Raw genomic sequence first — 14,140 nt, forward strand, 5'->3', positions numbered from 1 at the left:
TTAGCCTCCCAGCACCCCATGGGATAAGAAAACAAGCATTCTTGTACCCTTTTGGGGGAATAGGGAAACTGAGGTACAGAGACTTGGGGCCTGATTCTGATGTACGCTAAGCCCCCTTACACCACTATGGCAGTATAGAGGAGCCTAAATGTAAATGAGAATAAGGCCCTACAGGAAATGCCTAAGATTAAAAAGGATGTTGACAAATTGGAGAGGGTCTAGAGAAGAGCCACGAGAATGATTAAAGGAATCGAAAACATGACTTACAGTGATAGACTCAAAGAGCTCAATATGTTTAGCTTAACGAAGAGAAAGTTAAGAGGTGACTTCATTATAGTCTATACCTACCTACATGGGGAACAAATATTTAATAATGAGTACTTCAATGTAGTGAAGAAACATATAACACAACCCAAAGGCTGGAAGTTGAAGCTAGATAAATTGAGACTGGAAATCAGATGTACATTTTTAACCTTGAGAGTAATTAACCTTTGGAACAATTGACCAAGGGTCATGGTGGATCCTCTGTCCCTGACAATTTTTCAATCAAGGTGGGATGTTTTTCTAAGAGCTCTGCCCTAGGAATTATTTAGGGGAAGTTCTATGGCCTAGTCGACAAGAGGTCAGACTAGATGATCACAATGGTCCTTTCTGGCTGTGGAATCTATGAATCACACAGGAAGTCTAGGGAGGGGTCAGGAATTGAACCCAGATCTCCTGTATCCCAGTCCAGTGCTTTAATCCAAGACCACATTGCCCTTCTAACTAATTTTATTGAAAGCTTTTTGGTCAATTTCCTAATGTTTCCTAAAATTAGCTTAGACGACCACATCAGCATGATGGATAAAATGTGTCTGTTTTCCATCTTGCATTTCAGAATGAAGTCCCTGGTGGGACTGAATCTGCAAGCTTTAAGGTATGTGTGTCTGTATGAATGGTTTGACTTGTGACGGTTATATTTCACTACAGCAGTTAAAAACCTCTCTAATCAGATTAACATCAAGTATACCACAAATAACCTCTGTTCCTCCTGACAATTGCTGTTTAGAATATTGCCTCTTTTTAATGTCATAATGCTCATAAAGCTACTTCCCATTCAAAACAACTAAGCTCTTGGAGTTTCAGAAGTTGCCAGTGGGGACTTCTGAGGTGAAATCCAAAATGATCACCACAATCGCATGGGCCTCTAAACATCTTCAAATACCCTGCTCCTTTTGTAGAAATACATGTTAAGATGAAATATTGACAGATAATTGTGAGCTTTAGGTGCTCAGCACCTTTGAAAATCAGACCAAATACTTTAATGGATTTGGGGAAGGATTTTACATGCAGTAAATCAGCTATTTCCTCTTTGCCTTCTAGTATTCAGAAGAAGCCAGTAAACATGCTGGAGAATGTGAGGAGGCTAAGAGACTTGGAGCCGTTAATGAATCTTTGAGGTATAATTTCATTCAATAAATCATTACATTTGTCATAAAGAAAAATTAATACTGACTCTCAAACTGTCTCTCTTTATTCTCTGTAGCGAGGAAACCCAGCGAGCCATGCTTCAGTGGACCCAGCATGAAGATTCTTCAGACAACTTTTGCGAAGCTGATGGTATGAGGCTTTGTCTAGTGTGAATGATTTTGAGACAATATTTAAACAAAGGCTGATTGCGCAGTCTGAAAACTTTGTAAAAATGTAAGCTGTGAAATAATATACTAGTAAGTCTGAATTCTGTGTGTTTAATCTTTATTTGTACTTTTTTGAAGAGATGCAAGAACGACCCCTTATAAAATTTGCTGGAGTGGTAAATGTGATTGTCCATATTCCTTAACTATGCAATAGTTCAGACAAAGGCCACGTTTACACTGTGGGTGTTTCAACGGCATAGAAATGGTACCGTGGCTATAGTGCCGTTGTATAGATGTTTCCCATGCCCACGGAAGGGGTTTTTTCTGTTACTGCAGGAACTCAACCTCCATAGGTGACAGTAGCTAGAGTGATAGAAGCATTCTACACCAGTGGTTCTCAGACTAGGGCCGCTGCTCGTTCAGGGAAAGCCCCTGGCGGGCCGGGCCGGTTTGTTTACCAGCCGCGTCCACAGGTTCGGCCGATCGCGGCTCCCACTGGCCGCGGTTCGCTGCTCCAGGCCTATGGGGGCTGCAGGAAGCGGCGCGGGCCGAGGGATGTGCTGGCTGCCCTTCCTGCAGCCTCCATTGGCCTGGAGCGGCGAACCACAGCCAGTGGGAGCCGCAATCGGCTGAACCTGCGGACACGGCAAGTAAACAAACCAGCCTGGCCCGCCAGAGGCTTTCTCAGAACAAGCAGCGACCCTAGTTTGAGAACCACTGTTCTATACTGTCTACACTGGGGGTTAGATTTTCTTAGCTACGGTTCTCAAGGGTGCAGATTTTTCACCCCTCTGAGTCCCATGCTATGTCAGCCTAACTTTTAAGTGTAGACCAGACCAAAGTGAAATACTCTGACTGGCATTCCAGCTGGCAATACTGAGTGCTGGAAAACTGTCCCCCTGTAACAGGGTGTATGCAAGTACACGCGCTGTGTAATGCAGGCTCCTTTCTGAAAAAATACATCAGCTGATCTTGGCAGTTTCATTAAAGTGGCAACTATCTATCTTTGGAACAAAAAAATGTTTCACATTTCTGAGCAGGCATACAGGTTTTAACTTTCATTTTTCAGGGTTTTCAGTGGATTCATTGTGGCTCAAACTTGAAACTAGAAGACAGGTAAGGGTGTGTCTATGCTGCAAATGAAGGTGTGATTGTAACACAGGTAGACGCACCTGTGCTAGGCCGTGTCACAATAGCAGTGCAGATGCAGCAGCGTAGGTTAACGTTCCCCAGCGGGCTTGTGCCCTGGTTCTGGGTTCATGCTCTGGCGGCTCGCATGCGCTGAAGACCATGCTTGCCTCATCTATGCCGCTATTGTTACCTATGCTAGCTAGATGAAAGCTACCCTGGGTGTACCTAGCTATTTTACAGTCACAGCTTCTCTTGTGTGTAGATATAGCCTATACACTGGTTGTTAAGGGCCAGATTCTGAAACCCTTACTCATTTAATACTCCTCTTTCAATGTATTCCCACTGCTTTCGGTGGGGTTACTAGGGTGACTAGACATCTTGATATTCGGGGCTTTGTCTTATATATGCAACTTTACCCCACCTTCCCCCCCCAAAAAGTGTCCTGATTTTTCACACTTGCTCTCTGCTTACCATAGGGGCTATTCAAAGAAGATGGTATTACTCAGTGTGAGTCAAGGTGGCAGAATCTGGCCCTGAGTATGTAGTTTTTCTTCATTTCCTTTTATCCTCAACTAAGGCCTTCCTTTCACAGATGTACAGTCTCCTGATGCAGAGTATGTGGATTTACTTCTGAATCCGGAACGCTACACGGGTTACAAAGGACCAGAGGCTTGGAAGATCTGGAACAGCATTTATGAGGAGAACTGTTTCAAGTATGTGGTTTGACAGTCTCTCTCTCCCTGTGAGCTTTGGTTACTACTCATTGCGCACAAATACATCTGATCAGATGAAAACTTCCCCCACAAATTCTAAGACAATTGTTTAAGTAGGGGGGGTTTCTGTGAAGGTTGTTGGAAAATGTCCATAGACAGGGCTTTTACTGACATTCTTGTCTTCAGGATTTGTGTATAATATTTTTAGCTATCTTTTTCCTGGTCACACCAATAAATATTGTTGCTGATTAAAGGCATGGCAGCTGCTACAATGCCATATGGTAGGATCTGAGCATCACCCCTTGGTCCCAGGCTGGCTAAGAACTCTGCACAGACAGGATCTTCAACTGCAGAAGAACAGGATTCCTTCAGATTGCTCTCCACTAATCCTGGTTGACTCACTGGGTGGTACTGATGGGTCTTAAAGGAGCCTTGCCCAAGCTGCATCTGCTGGGAGGTGGATTGCTACAGAGTGGGGAATATCCGGGGATCATTGAAACCCTGAGAAGATTTGGGGCAATCTTTTCAGTGGCGTTGCATCACCATTAACTACAGCGGTGACTCATCCCCAGAGTAATTAAATCTGTGTTTGTTGGACTTGTACAGTGGGGAGGTAATGACTTTATTGAAGATTCGTCACCCCTCCCTTCTAGTGAAAGGCTGAGAGAGCCCTGTAGGCATGTCTGAGTCCTCCAGCAAACATTCCTGGTTTTCAAAGGTGTGTTTATGTCTGCGTGTTTGTGTTGCCGTCCTGCTTATTGCATGCTGTTCCTGTTAGCTTCCTGTATTCTGAACTCAGTGTTCCAGTTTTAGTGTGAGTGTGTGCGTACGCACACACATAGCATTGGATATGTGAAGTTACTCAGGGCTTGCTGCTACATACCTTCCGTTTGGACTGTTCTGTCTTGTTCAGAATGTTGCTCACTTAACTGGTCCATGGTTATTACATGTCCTGATTGGCCACCTACCTGTGTGTCTTGCTTCGATTTCCCTGTGGTTTGGGATTGCTGTTCTGTGGTATATAGGAGTATAACATTATGGCCACAAGTGCTTCTATTCTTCAGCCCATGCTGCCTACACATTCTTCACCTGTTAACTGGTGATACTCTGTTTGGAAGTTTCGGAACTACGTGCAGACCCTGCAATACTCCGATGTGGCTAGATTACCCGTGCTGCAGGACTGCTTAGTGCCGTGATGGCATTGATATATATGATGCACTCCTGGAGCCCAAGTCCTTCTCTGACGTGGCTGTGCAGCACCTCAGTGAGTATTTTGGGACTGGGGATTCCATTCTGCTAAAGAGGAAAATGTTTTTTCAAGCTTTTTGCCAGCAGCCCAACAAAACCATACGTGAGTGTGTATGTTGTTTGCAGCAGGTGGCCCGGGATTGTGAATTTGGGGATGTTATGATTGGTGTAGCCAATGATCTCCTGGGTGAATGGTTTTTGGCCAAAGATGCTAGAACTCTTAGCTTTTGATGCCACAGTTGCTAAGAGTGAAACATTTGAGAGGGCTCAGGCTGAAAAGGTTCTGTGTCTACGACTGCTGCTACCCTTGAGTCTACACTTAAACTGTCAGCTGTCCCTTCTACTTCCGTCGCTCAGAGTCGTACAGCGCTACCTACTCCCACACCCGGGTCTCAGCCATGAAAGTTTCCAGCTCCTCACTGTTTCTGCTGTGGTATTGCAGGTCACTTGGCCAGTTTCCCTGCTTGCCTGGCTAGAACTGCTAAGTGCTGGGCTTGTGGGAAGGAGGGACACTTTCAGTTAGTGCGCCATGGTACACTGGTTCACAATGTCGGGAGGCCTGTGGTACATACTGTACGTGTGGAGCTGCAGGAGACCGCCTTTACCAGGGGATCTTGAAGTTTTCTTTGATACGGTCTTCTCCTGTGGCAAGGTGCTGGAGCGGGTATCCCTTATTGCAGACATTAATGGTTCACTGCTGAAGTGCATGGTGAAGATGGTAAAGTTTTCTCCCCTCTGGATTAGTTTCTAATCTGGCCATTTGTTGGACTACAGTGGTGATAAAAGCTTGGAATTTGTATGCTTTGCAGACAGTGGGTGGTGCTGTGTGTTCTACACACGCATAGCCTGTCCTGCGAAGTTTTACACTGATAAAAGCACTGCTGCGAATGCCGTTCCATTGTTGTCCTGTGATCTGTACTTACAGCTTGGTATTCTGCATGAATTCGCACAGGACACCTTGGTGGTGTTATGTTGGCTAGAATAGAAGTGGATACCCAATGTACCATTCAGAGACACCATGATTTATTTAATGGGGGTGATGTTCTCTCAATGGGATATGTGTACTCTCTGCAGCTGGATTCAAATGCCAAGCCCTTTGCATCACCTGCATGTCATGTACCTCTGCATTTGTGGACAAGATCCAAGCAGAATGGCAGCGCATGGAAGATAATGGTATCATGCGGGAGGTGGAAGGGCCTATGGAAATGGAGCCCCCCCCAAGGTGATCATATACAAAAAGAATGGTGACATTTGACTGTGCACAGATTTTAGGGCACTTAATAAGTATGTGAAACGTGAGCAGTTTCAATTGCCAACCTTCAAAGAGGTGACCTGAGTAAATCCTGGATTTTCTCTGTGTTGGATAACTTATCTGGTTATTAGCAAATACCTGTGGCTGAAAGTTTGCAGTTGTTACTGACTTTCAGCATGTCATTTGGGGAGGTACAGCTATCAACAACTCCCTTTTGGGTGAGTCTCTGCTCCTGAGGTATTTCAGAGACTGGTGCCTCACCTCCTTGCTAATATCTAGATTGCATGTTGATATTTGGATGGCATTTTCATCGTTGCTAAGAGTCCTCCTGAGCGTAATGCTGTTCTGGACCAGGGCTGGAGCAACTCCAACAAGTTGGCATAAAGTTGAATGCGGCCAAGTGCAGTTTTGCAAAAGATGGTGTAGATTTTCTAGGGCATTCGCTGTTGGCCGATGGTGTGAAACTGGCACCTGAATGGCTACAAGCTGTTGCTTTGCTACCATTACCCACAGATAGTAGTAGTTTAAGTTCGATCCTTGGCCTACCTTGAAACATAGGTGGTCATGTTCTGTCCCATTTTTAGTACCTTTGCCAAGTCACTGTGGGGTTTAACCCAGGTCCGGTTCGTTTGGACTGAAGAGGTAAAACAGGCTTTTGAAATCTTGAGTCAAGCCCTCTGTCATATCCAATCATATGCATACTTTGATCCAAAGAAGTCGGTAGTGATTCAGTCGGATGCATGCAATTGGGGACTGGGCCTTGTTCTGCTCCAGGAGGGATGGCTGGTTATATTTGCCTCCCATATCCTCATCCCAATGGAAACAAAATATTCCTAGATGGGAGCGAGAATTCTTGGCATGGTTTTTGCTATTGTACACTTCAAAGTCTACTTAGTGGGGAGACAGTTTACATTAGAAACTGATCGTTTGCCTCTTTGGGCCTCTGTCATAAAGCCATTGACCTGCTGCAGCTTCACACTCAGCAGTGGTTTCTTCAGTTGCAGTAGTATGGCTTGAATTTGGTGCATTACCAAAGGAAATCGTCATTTGCTTGCTGATGCTCTTCTGAGAAATTCTGCTGTGATGGTGCCCTTGTGTGCAGAAACAGCAAAGTACACCAGATGCTTTTTATTGGAAGATCTACCCGTTGACTTAGGGCAAACTGATGCTAAACTGTGCAAGATGGTACATGCTGTACAGGCGGATTGGATGGACCCAATCCTTAAGAGAACTTGGTCTACATTCTACAAAATTTGTTCTGAGCTCATGGTGAAGACATGTGCTGCTCAACGTATCTTATGCAGAGAAGCCCGGCTGATTGTTCTAGCAGCGTTGTGACAAACAATCCTAGATGTGGCCTATGAAGGACATTTGGGAGTTAAAACAAATGAAGGAACAAATGCATATTGATGCAGGGTGGTCAGGGCTGCACTGGGACATAGAGCATCAGATGAAGGCAGGCTCAGCATGCACAATGCATAGAATAACTGCTCTTCCAGCCCCTTTGAAACCAATAGTCATAGACAGACCATGGCAGAGAATTGCAGTGGATATTCTTGGCCCCTCAGTTGCACTGTGTGGCTACACGGTGTTGATGGTTATGGAATATTACTGACATTACCCCTTTGCATTCATAAATTCAGAAGGCACCTCAAGGAGCTCATTTCTTGCCTAAGCAGTTAATTTGCAATGTTTGGCCTACCAGGGAGCCTTGTTTCCGATCATGGGACACTTTGTCTGGAGAGTTTGTGAAGGCTTTCTGGCGAGGTTTGGTACAGTACATTATAAATTTGCTGTCTACCCTCCCCAAGGAAATGGGATAGTGGAGAGACTGCATCGGACTCTGAAGAACCGTGTAGCTCACATACTTTTGAGTCATGGTTTATAGGATATTTGGAGTACACCTCATGCATGGACTGTAGAAACCCCTTTCTATCATCTCTTCAGCTGACCTATGAGGACCAACTTGTCTATGCTGACAGAAAAGGTTGATCCCACCTCTTTGCCATCCTCAAAGCCGATGTGACTAGGAAATATGCGAGTTTCAGAAAGTGTATCCATGCATGAATCTATGCATTCTATCCTGGACACGTGGTGTATGTTAGGCAAGGGTCTGGAAGCGTTTTTGATACTCGTGACGTGATCTTGCGGGTTGCAGGGTACAGACTGTGGCGAGTGCGTTTATCACATGGAGAATGTCTCGTTAACCAGCGAGAGAGATCCTGCCTACTGTCAGGGGAACGGAGAGGGAGGAGGACACTCCTTTCTGTGTGTGCCGATGTCACGTGGCCAGTTGGGGAAGTTGAGCTGAATCCAAGGTATAACCTACAGGATCACCTGGTGCTTTTGGCAAGGTACTGCTGACCTTCTGGGGAGAAGAGAAGGAAACTGTATGTGTGGGGGGGGGCATTTTGCCTTCCTGCTTATTGCTTCCTGAATTCAGTGTTCTGGTTCCTGATCCTGGATGTGAGTAGCGTTGGGTGTGTGCAGGGTTACTCAAAGCCTGCTGCTACATACTTTGTTCTTTGGACTGTTTCTTTGTTTTGTTCAGACTGTTGCTGACTTAACCGGTTCATGGTTATTATATGTGCTGATTGACAACCGGCCTGTGTGTCTTGCTTCGATTTCCTTGTGTTCTGGGATTGCTGTTGTGGGGCACATCAGAGTGTAACAAAAAATTTTTTTTGGTAATGCATAAAGAAAATCCACATGGGGCACAATTCCTCTTCTTTTTTGTGTTGCCACCACCTTGAAATCTGCATGGGCAGAGGAAACAGTTCTACGCCAGTCTGGGTTGTTTGACTTTCATGAACTTGTAAAATGTTTTTGCAGAGCCAAGTGACTGTTCCATACATAGTGATATTACATATTTAAATTATTTTGTCTCTTAGGCCTCGGACCATAGAAAGACCTTTAAATCCCTTGGCTTCTGGCAGAGGTGAGTCATTTATTCATCCCACTAAGCTATTTGGCAGCCCATGAGTTTTAGTGGCCTTAATGATAAAAGCTATTTATGCTGGCTCTCTGAATTAAAAAGAAAAATGATTTAGATCAAGCCTAGAACTGTGTGTGTACCATAAAGGACATTGCAGAGGGATGATGTTTTGTTGTGTAACAGCCCAGGAAAAACAGTCTGAGTCAGCACCATTGAAATCAACGTGAGCTTTGACGTTGACTGGGAACAGGATTGGTATATGGGCACTCACTTTTTATACTTGAAGATGCTAAGGGCATTTAAGAATGTCCCTATGAAATAAGGCCTCCATTGTATTAGCCTCTTTACAAACATCTAGTAAGAGATGGACCCTGCCCTAGGGGTTATGATCTAAATAGTCAAGATGAACAAAGGGTGGCAAGGAGAACAGAGTCAGAGAGGTGAAGTGACCCAGGACACGCAGCTACTCAGTTGCAGAGTTGGGAATAGAACCGGGGTCTCCTGACACCCAGTCTAATACCCTATTCACTCGACCACACTGCCTCTCTCCTCTTCATTTGAAATCTAACCCTATTGTTCATGCTAGCTCTTATGTATGAAAGCCGGAAAAAACATTTGTCCAATTGCAGCAGTCCAGGCATCTGTGTTGACACCTAATTTTAACCATGGGCGTTAGCAAAAGAGAAGTCTGGGGACTGGGTTTTCACTTGATTTAAAAGAATCTGAATTCTGTCCGCAAAAGCTCCTGCAGTTCATTCTTTAACACATGAAGAAAATGAGAGTATGCTCAAAGAGCAATGTAGCTGGACAAAATAGACAAAGGAAAATAAAATAAGAGTGCCGCCTTCTGATGATCTCATTGTACTGTGTGTGTAACTTCAGCTTTGTCTTGTCCACATGAGAAGGTAAGTGGAGAAATCCCCATTTTGCAGATGAGGTACACAAAGATTGACCCATTGAGGTCAATGTGAGTCTTCCCTTAGCCGTGAATGAGCTTTGGATAGGTCCCTAAATAACTTACCCAAGTCACGTGGGAAGAGGTGGAAAGAGGAAAGCAGGTCACCTACCTTCCAGTCCTGTGTTTACTAATCCTGTGATCATTTTTCTTCCCCCAAAGCCCTTGGGAGTGATCTTAATACCTTGTAGCAGTTACTTCCGTGCTAGTCAGTCTCTCAAAGCACTCTGCTTATCTCGTACCTTTACTGCACCAGCTTGAGATAATCTAACGTGCACGTATACAATGCTTTTAAACACTGGTAACACTACTTATTCTCTTGTCTGAGCCGATTTAACAACAATATCTGGATAGTCTTTACACTTTGGAATTAATTCTAGTGATGTAATTTTTGTTGTTGTTTTTCCCCCTCCCCCTAGGAGATGATGATGGTGAGTGACTTGTGTTGATTTCTGTTGTGGTCAGGAAAAAAAAATGGATACAGAACTTTTTGCCTCTGCCTCTTCCACAATCTGAAGAGTTAGCATAGTCAGCAAGGCAAGCAAAAATGGGAATAGTTTTGAAATCTTCCTTTGTTCAGTTTCTCTTGCATGGATCTATTTAGCTTTACAGCTACAATCCGCTTAGCGTAACAAAGAGAAAGTTAAGGGGTGACTGGACCACTCTAAGTTCCTACATACGGAACAAATCTATAATAACGGGCTCTTCAACCTAGCAGAGAAAGGTATAACACAATCCAATGGCTGGAAGTTGAAGCTACACAAAATCAGACTGGAAATAAGGTGTAAACTTTTAACTCTGAGAATAATTAACCATGGGAACAACTAATTTAAGAGTCCTGGTGGATTCTGCACTACTGACCATTTTTAAATGAAGATTGGATGTTTTTCTAAAAGATCTGCTGTAGGAATTTTTGGGGGGGGGAAAGTTCTCTGACTTGTGTTATACAGGAGATCAGACTAGATGTTTACAATGGTCCTTTCTGGCCTTGGAATCTAGGAATCTCTGCGACTCCTGAAGAGAACATGCCCCATACTTGAGGCTAACAGCCTTTGAGTGGGGTTTTCAAAAGAGCCAAAGGGTTTTAGGTGCACAGGTTCCTGGATCAGCTGAGGGCTTGCACTGTGGGGCTAAAAATAGCAGGTTAGCTGCTCAGGCCGGAGCCCAGACTCTGGGAGTCTTCCCCCCTGCTGGATTTCAGAGCCTGGGCTCCAGCGAGAGCCTGAACATAGGCATAGCTATTCTTCACTCCGCAGCCTGAGCCCGAGGGAGTTGACCTAGGCTCAGAGACTTGCTGCCTTGGGTCTGGTTTGTTTGTTTGTTGACTGTGTAGACAAGCCCCCCGGTGCTTTTCAAAACCCCATCCCATAAGACCTGGACGGGGCTTGCTTGTTTTGGTGTGGCGGTGGTGTTTTATAACTCTGTTAATGCTAGTTCATTTGTGGCAGAGGGAGCTGCTTTTATGTAAAGCAATGCCATAAGACTGGGGCTTTTCACAGGAACCTAAACACCCAGCATCACTGAAAGTCAATAGCAGCTGGCACCTATCTCACACTTTCAAGGGCTTGCTCCTGTGAGATGCCAAAATGTCCTCAACTCCTATTACCTTCAAAGCTGAGGGCGCTGTATACATCGTAGGAGTATTTAGTGCCTTGCAGGACTGAGCCCTGTGCACATGCTCTGCCTGTTCCCAGTTCTTTGTTCCCTGTGGCTTGTTTCTTTCTGCTTGTGTTCTTTCTCTGCATTTTCTTCCATCACGCAGCAGTGAGCAAATACAAAGTCCCGGTTTATGAGATGGCTGTAGATCACACTGACCTTCGTATTGTTTTTATTTCTCTGTTATAATGTTGTGTCTTCCGTCAACAATAAAAACCATTTGTTCCCTCTTCCCCTCCCAAAAAGGGATGCAAGCTGTTGCCCACCACTTCCCCTGGGGTTGTGTATTCTGCAGTGCAGTGCTCCCAGCTCCTGCTGATATGGGTGGAAAAGACTCTAAACTTTGCTTTGCTACAGTGTCAGTATTCTGTCTTTAGCTGCTAGCAAATGTCGAGTCTGACATTGGTGCCAGTCAGCTGGGAGGCTCTTTCAGCGGGGTTTTGTGTGTTCTCTCTTGGAAAAACCTGCAAAACGCAGCTAGGCCCCAACCCTGCAATCAAATTGGTATGGGCAAACTTTTCTGCCTGTGTAATCTCACCCCAGTCTTTGCAGCTCTGCATTGATTGGTTCAGAGGTCTGGCTGTGGTGTTCTGATTGGCAGATCATCACCTTACCATGTACATTCCTACTGTGACACCAAAACCAACTGTGATGTTACGACAAGAATGACCTCATAGGAACGGAGATACATGGATTCTCTCTTAGCCTGTAACTTTTTCCTAATTGTTTTGTGTGCTCTGAGAACAGCATTGAACAAATTTGTACCATGTTTTAGGTGATTTATTTTGGTGAATGTGCAAAATTTTCCTTGTCAAAGCTCTCGTGACTGTTTGTTTCTTCATTTCCAGGGAATTCGTTTTACAGTTGGCTGGAAGGTAATGGTTTGTTTTGTTTTTTGTGAGTGATACAAAGTGGACTTTCTGTGGTGGTGGGGGAGCGGGGCATTAATTGCCAAAGCAAACTATGATTAAATTAGATCTCTGATAACACCAAGGGAAGGAAATTCAAACATCCGCTTTATTATTTTATATTTCGACTCGTTTTCCTTTCAGGCCTCTGCGTAGAGAAGAGAGCTTTCTACAAACTGATTTCTGGCCTACATGCAAGCATCAACATCCATTTGAGCGCCAGGTACCTCTTGCAAGGTGAGTGTGACTTTCTGCCTTATTTCGCTAAGAGCCAGGCTGCTTCTGCAGTCAGCTCAGATGGGAATTGACTTCCACTGCTTCGTAAAATACTAGCTGGTAGCCCATTTCAGCAGGGTTTGGGTCCAGCTTCGCTCTCCTTCTCTTCTCACTTCGTTCTTCTCATACTTCCCTTATACACAGATGACAGCTGGGTGTGGAAATAAGACGCACGAGGTTGGGTATACAATTATCCAAATGCCTTTAGAAGTCTTAAATTTTTAAAAAATTAATTGGAAACCAAAGCCAAAAATTCCAACCATAAATTTAGGCTCCTGAATCCAAATTTGGGCACCTGAATCAAAACCGGCACATGCTCAGAAGTGCTGAGCATCCACATATCTCATTGCTACTGAATGGAGCTGCCGGCATTCCGCACCTCGTACTGAACTGCTGGAATGTGGCTCACGTTAGGCACTCTGGGTTGAAAATGGCTGGCCTTTGCCCCTTACGCTCCTCCAGAGTCTCCTCACAGCTCATTTTGGAGTAACTTTGTGCTTTGCTCGTTACAGTAAGTTTAGCAGTAATTTCTCGCAGGCATTCTGATCTCTTCAGTTAAGCTTTTCCAAGATTCTTTAACTTTTCCCAGAACATGTACACTGCTTCTCTTGAGGTACCTAAATATGGACTAGATGCCTGAATTTAGACACCCAGCTTTGAAAATTTTGGTCCACACTTCTCAGTAGCATGATTTAAATGACCTCTCATTCCTCAGAATTGGCCAAGAATTGTAATACACTGCTTGAACAGACAGACAACTGCACATATTACAGGATTCCTTAAGACTTCTTAGTACAGCAGTTCTTGTTTAACAGACTCGCTGGTTAAGTATCTGTAACCTGCGCCAAAGGTGTCTCTTTATCCAACACTGCGTGTCAGTTAGCCACCGGATGGTGGTTACATCTCTTACGTTTGTATGTAGTTTCTCTCGTTTACAGAATTTTTTTTTTTTTTGGAGCTTGAACACTAAAAATATTTTCACTAGTCCTCATTTGGACAAATCACTTTTTATTTTGCTGCACGTCTAGTTAAAAAGGCACCACAACACCTCTCAGTGCAAGGACATCACTCATTTCATCCGGGGGTGCCTGAAGCTCTGGGTCCAGCATTAATTCTTGTTGCAATAAAACAGGGAAGCTGTTTTCCCTGTCTGTCTTCCTGCACAGGAAATCGTCCCATAACAAAGATGCCTCTCTCTGAATTTTGCAATGAGTTAATGGTTTTTGAGGGTAGGAATGAAGAGACAAAGGAAATTGGGGCATCAATCAATGTATGCTGAACTAAGAGATCAGTGGATTGGATAGTGCTAAGGCCTCGTGTTCATGCAAATTACACCAGCTTAACTAAAAGTTTGTTTTTAAAACAGATTTAATTACCAAGGGGGTTGCATCAGTTTAGACCTGCATAGATCAGTTTAAAACTGGTTAACTTGATTTAGGTTGTACCTGTA

General features: G+C 44.3%; 1 protein-coding gene across 4 annotated transcripts in view; it reads left to right on the forward strand.

Annotated features, from left to right (window-relative positions):
- The window catches only part of ERO1A (endoplasmic reticulum oxidoreductase 1 alpha), a 35,170-nt gene that overhangs the window by 14,561 nt on the left and 6,469 nt on the right, over positions 1–14,140 (forward strand). For 3 of the 4 annotated variants that reach the window (XM_073350129.1, XM_073350131.1, XM_073350132.1), the window contains 7 exons: positions 878–916; positions 1,363–1,439; positions 1,526–1,599; positions 3,340–3,460; positions 8,852–8,898; positions 12,355–12,381; positions 12,559–12,651. In XM_073350129.1, the coding sequence (XP_073206230.1) occupies positions 878–916; positions 1,363–1,439; positions 1,526–1,599; positions 3,340–3,460; positions 8,852–8,898; positions 12,355–12,381; positions 12,559–12,651 (478 nt within the window). The remainder of the gene's footprint in view (positions 1–877; positions 917–1,362; positions 1,440–1,525; positions 1,600–3,339; positions 3,461–8,851; positions 8,899–12,354; positions 12,382–12,558; positions 12,652–14,140) is intronic. The other variant, XM_073350130.1, reaches the window with a different exon arrangement.

This window comes from Lepidochelys kempii, chromosome 6 (assembly GCF_965140265.1).
Source record: "Lepidochelys kempii isolate rLepKem1 chromosome 6, rLepKem1.hap2, whole genome shotgun sequence".
NCBI lineage: Eukaryota > Metazoa > Chordata > Testudines > Cheloniidae > Lepidochelys > Lepidochelys kempii.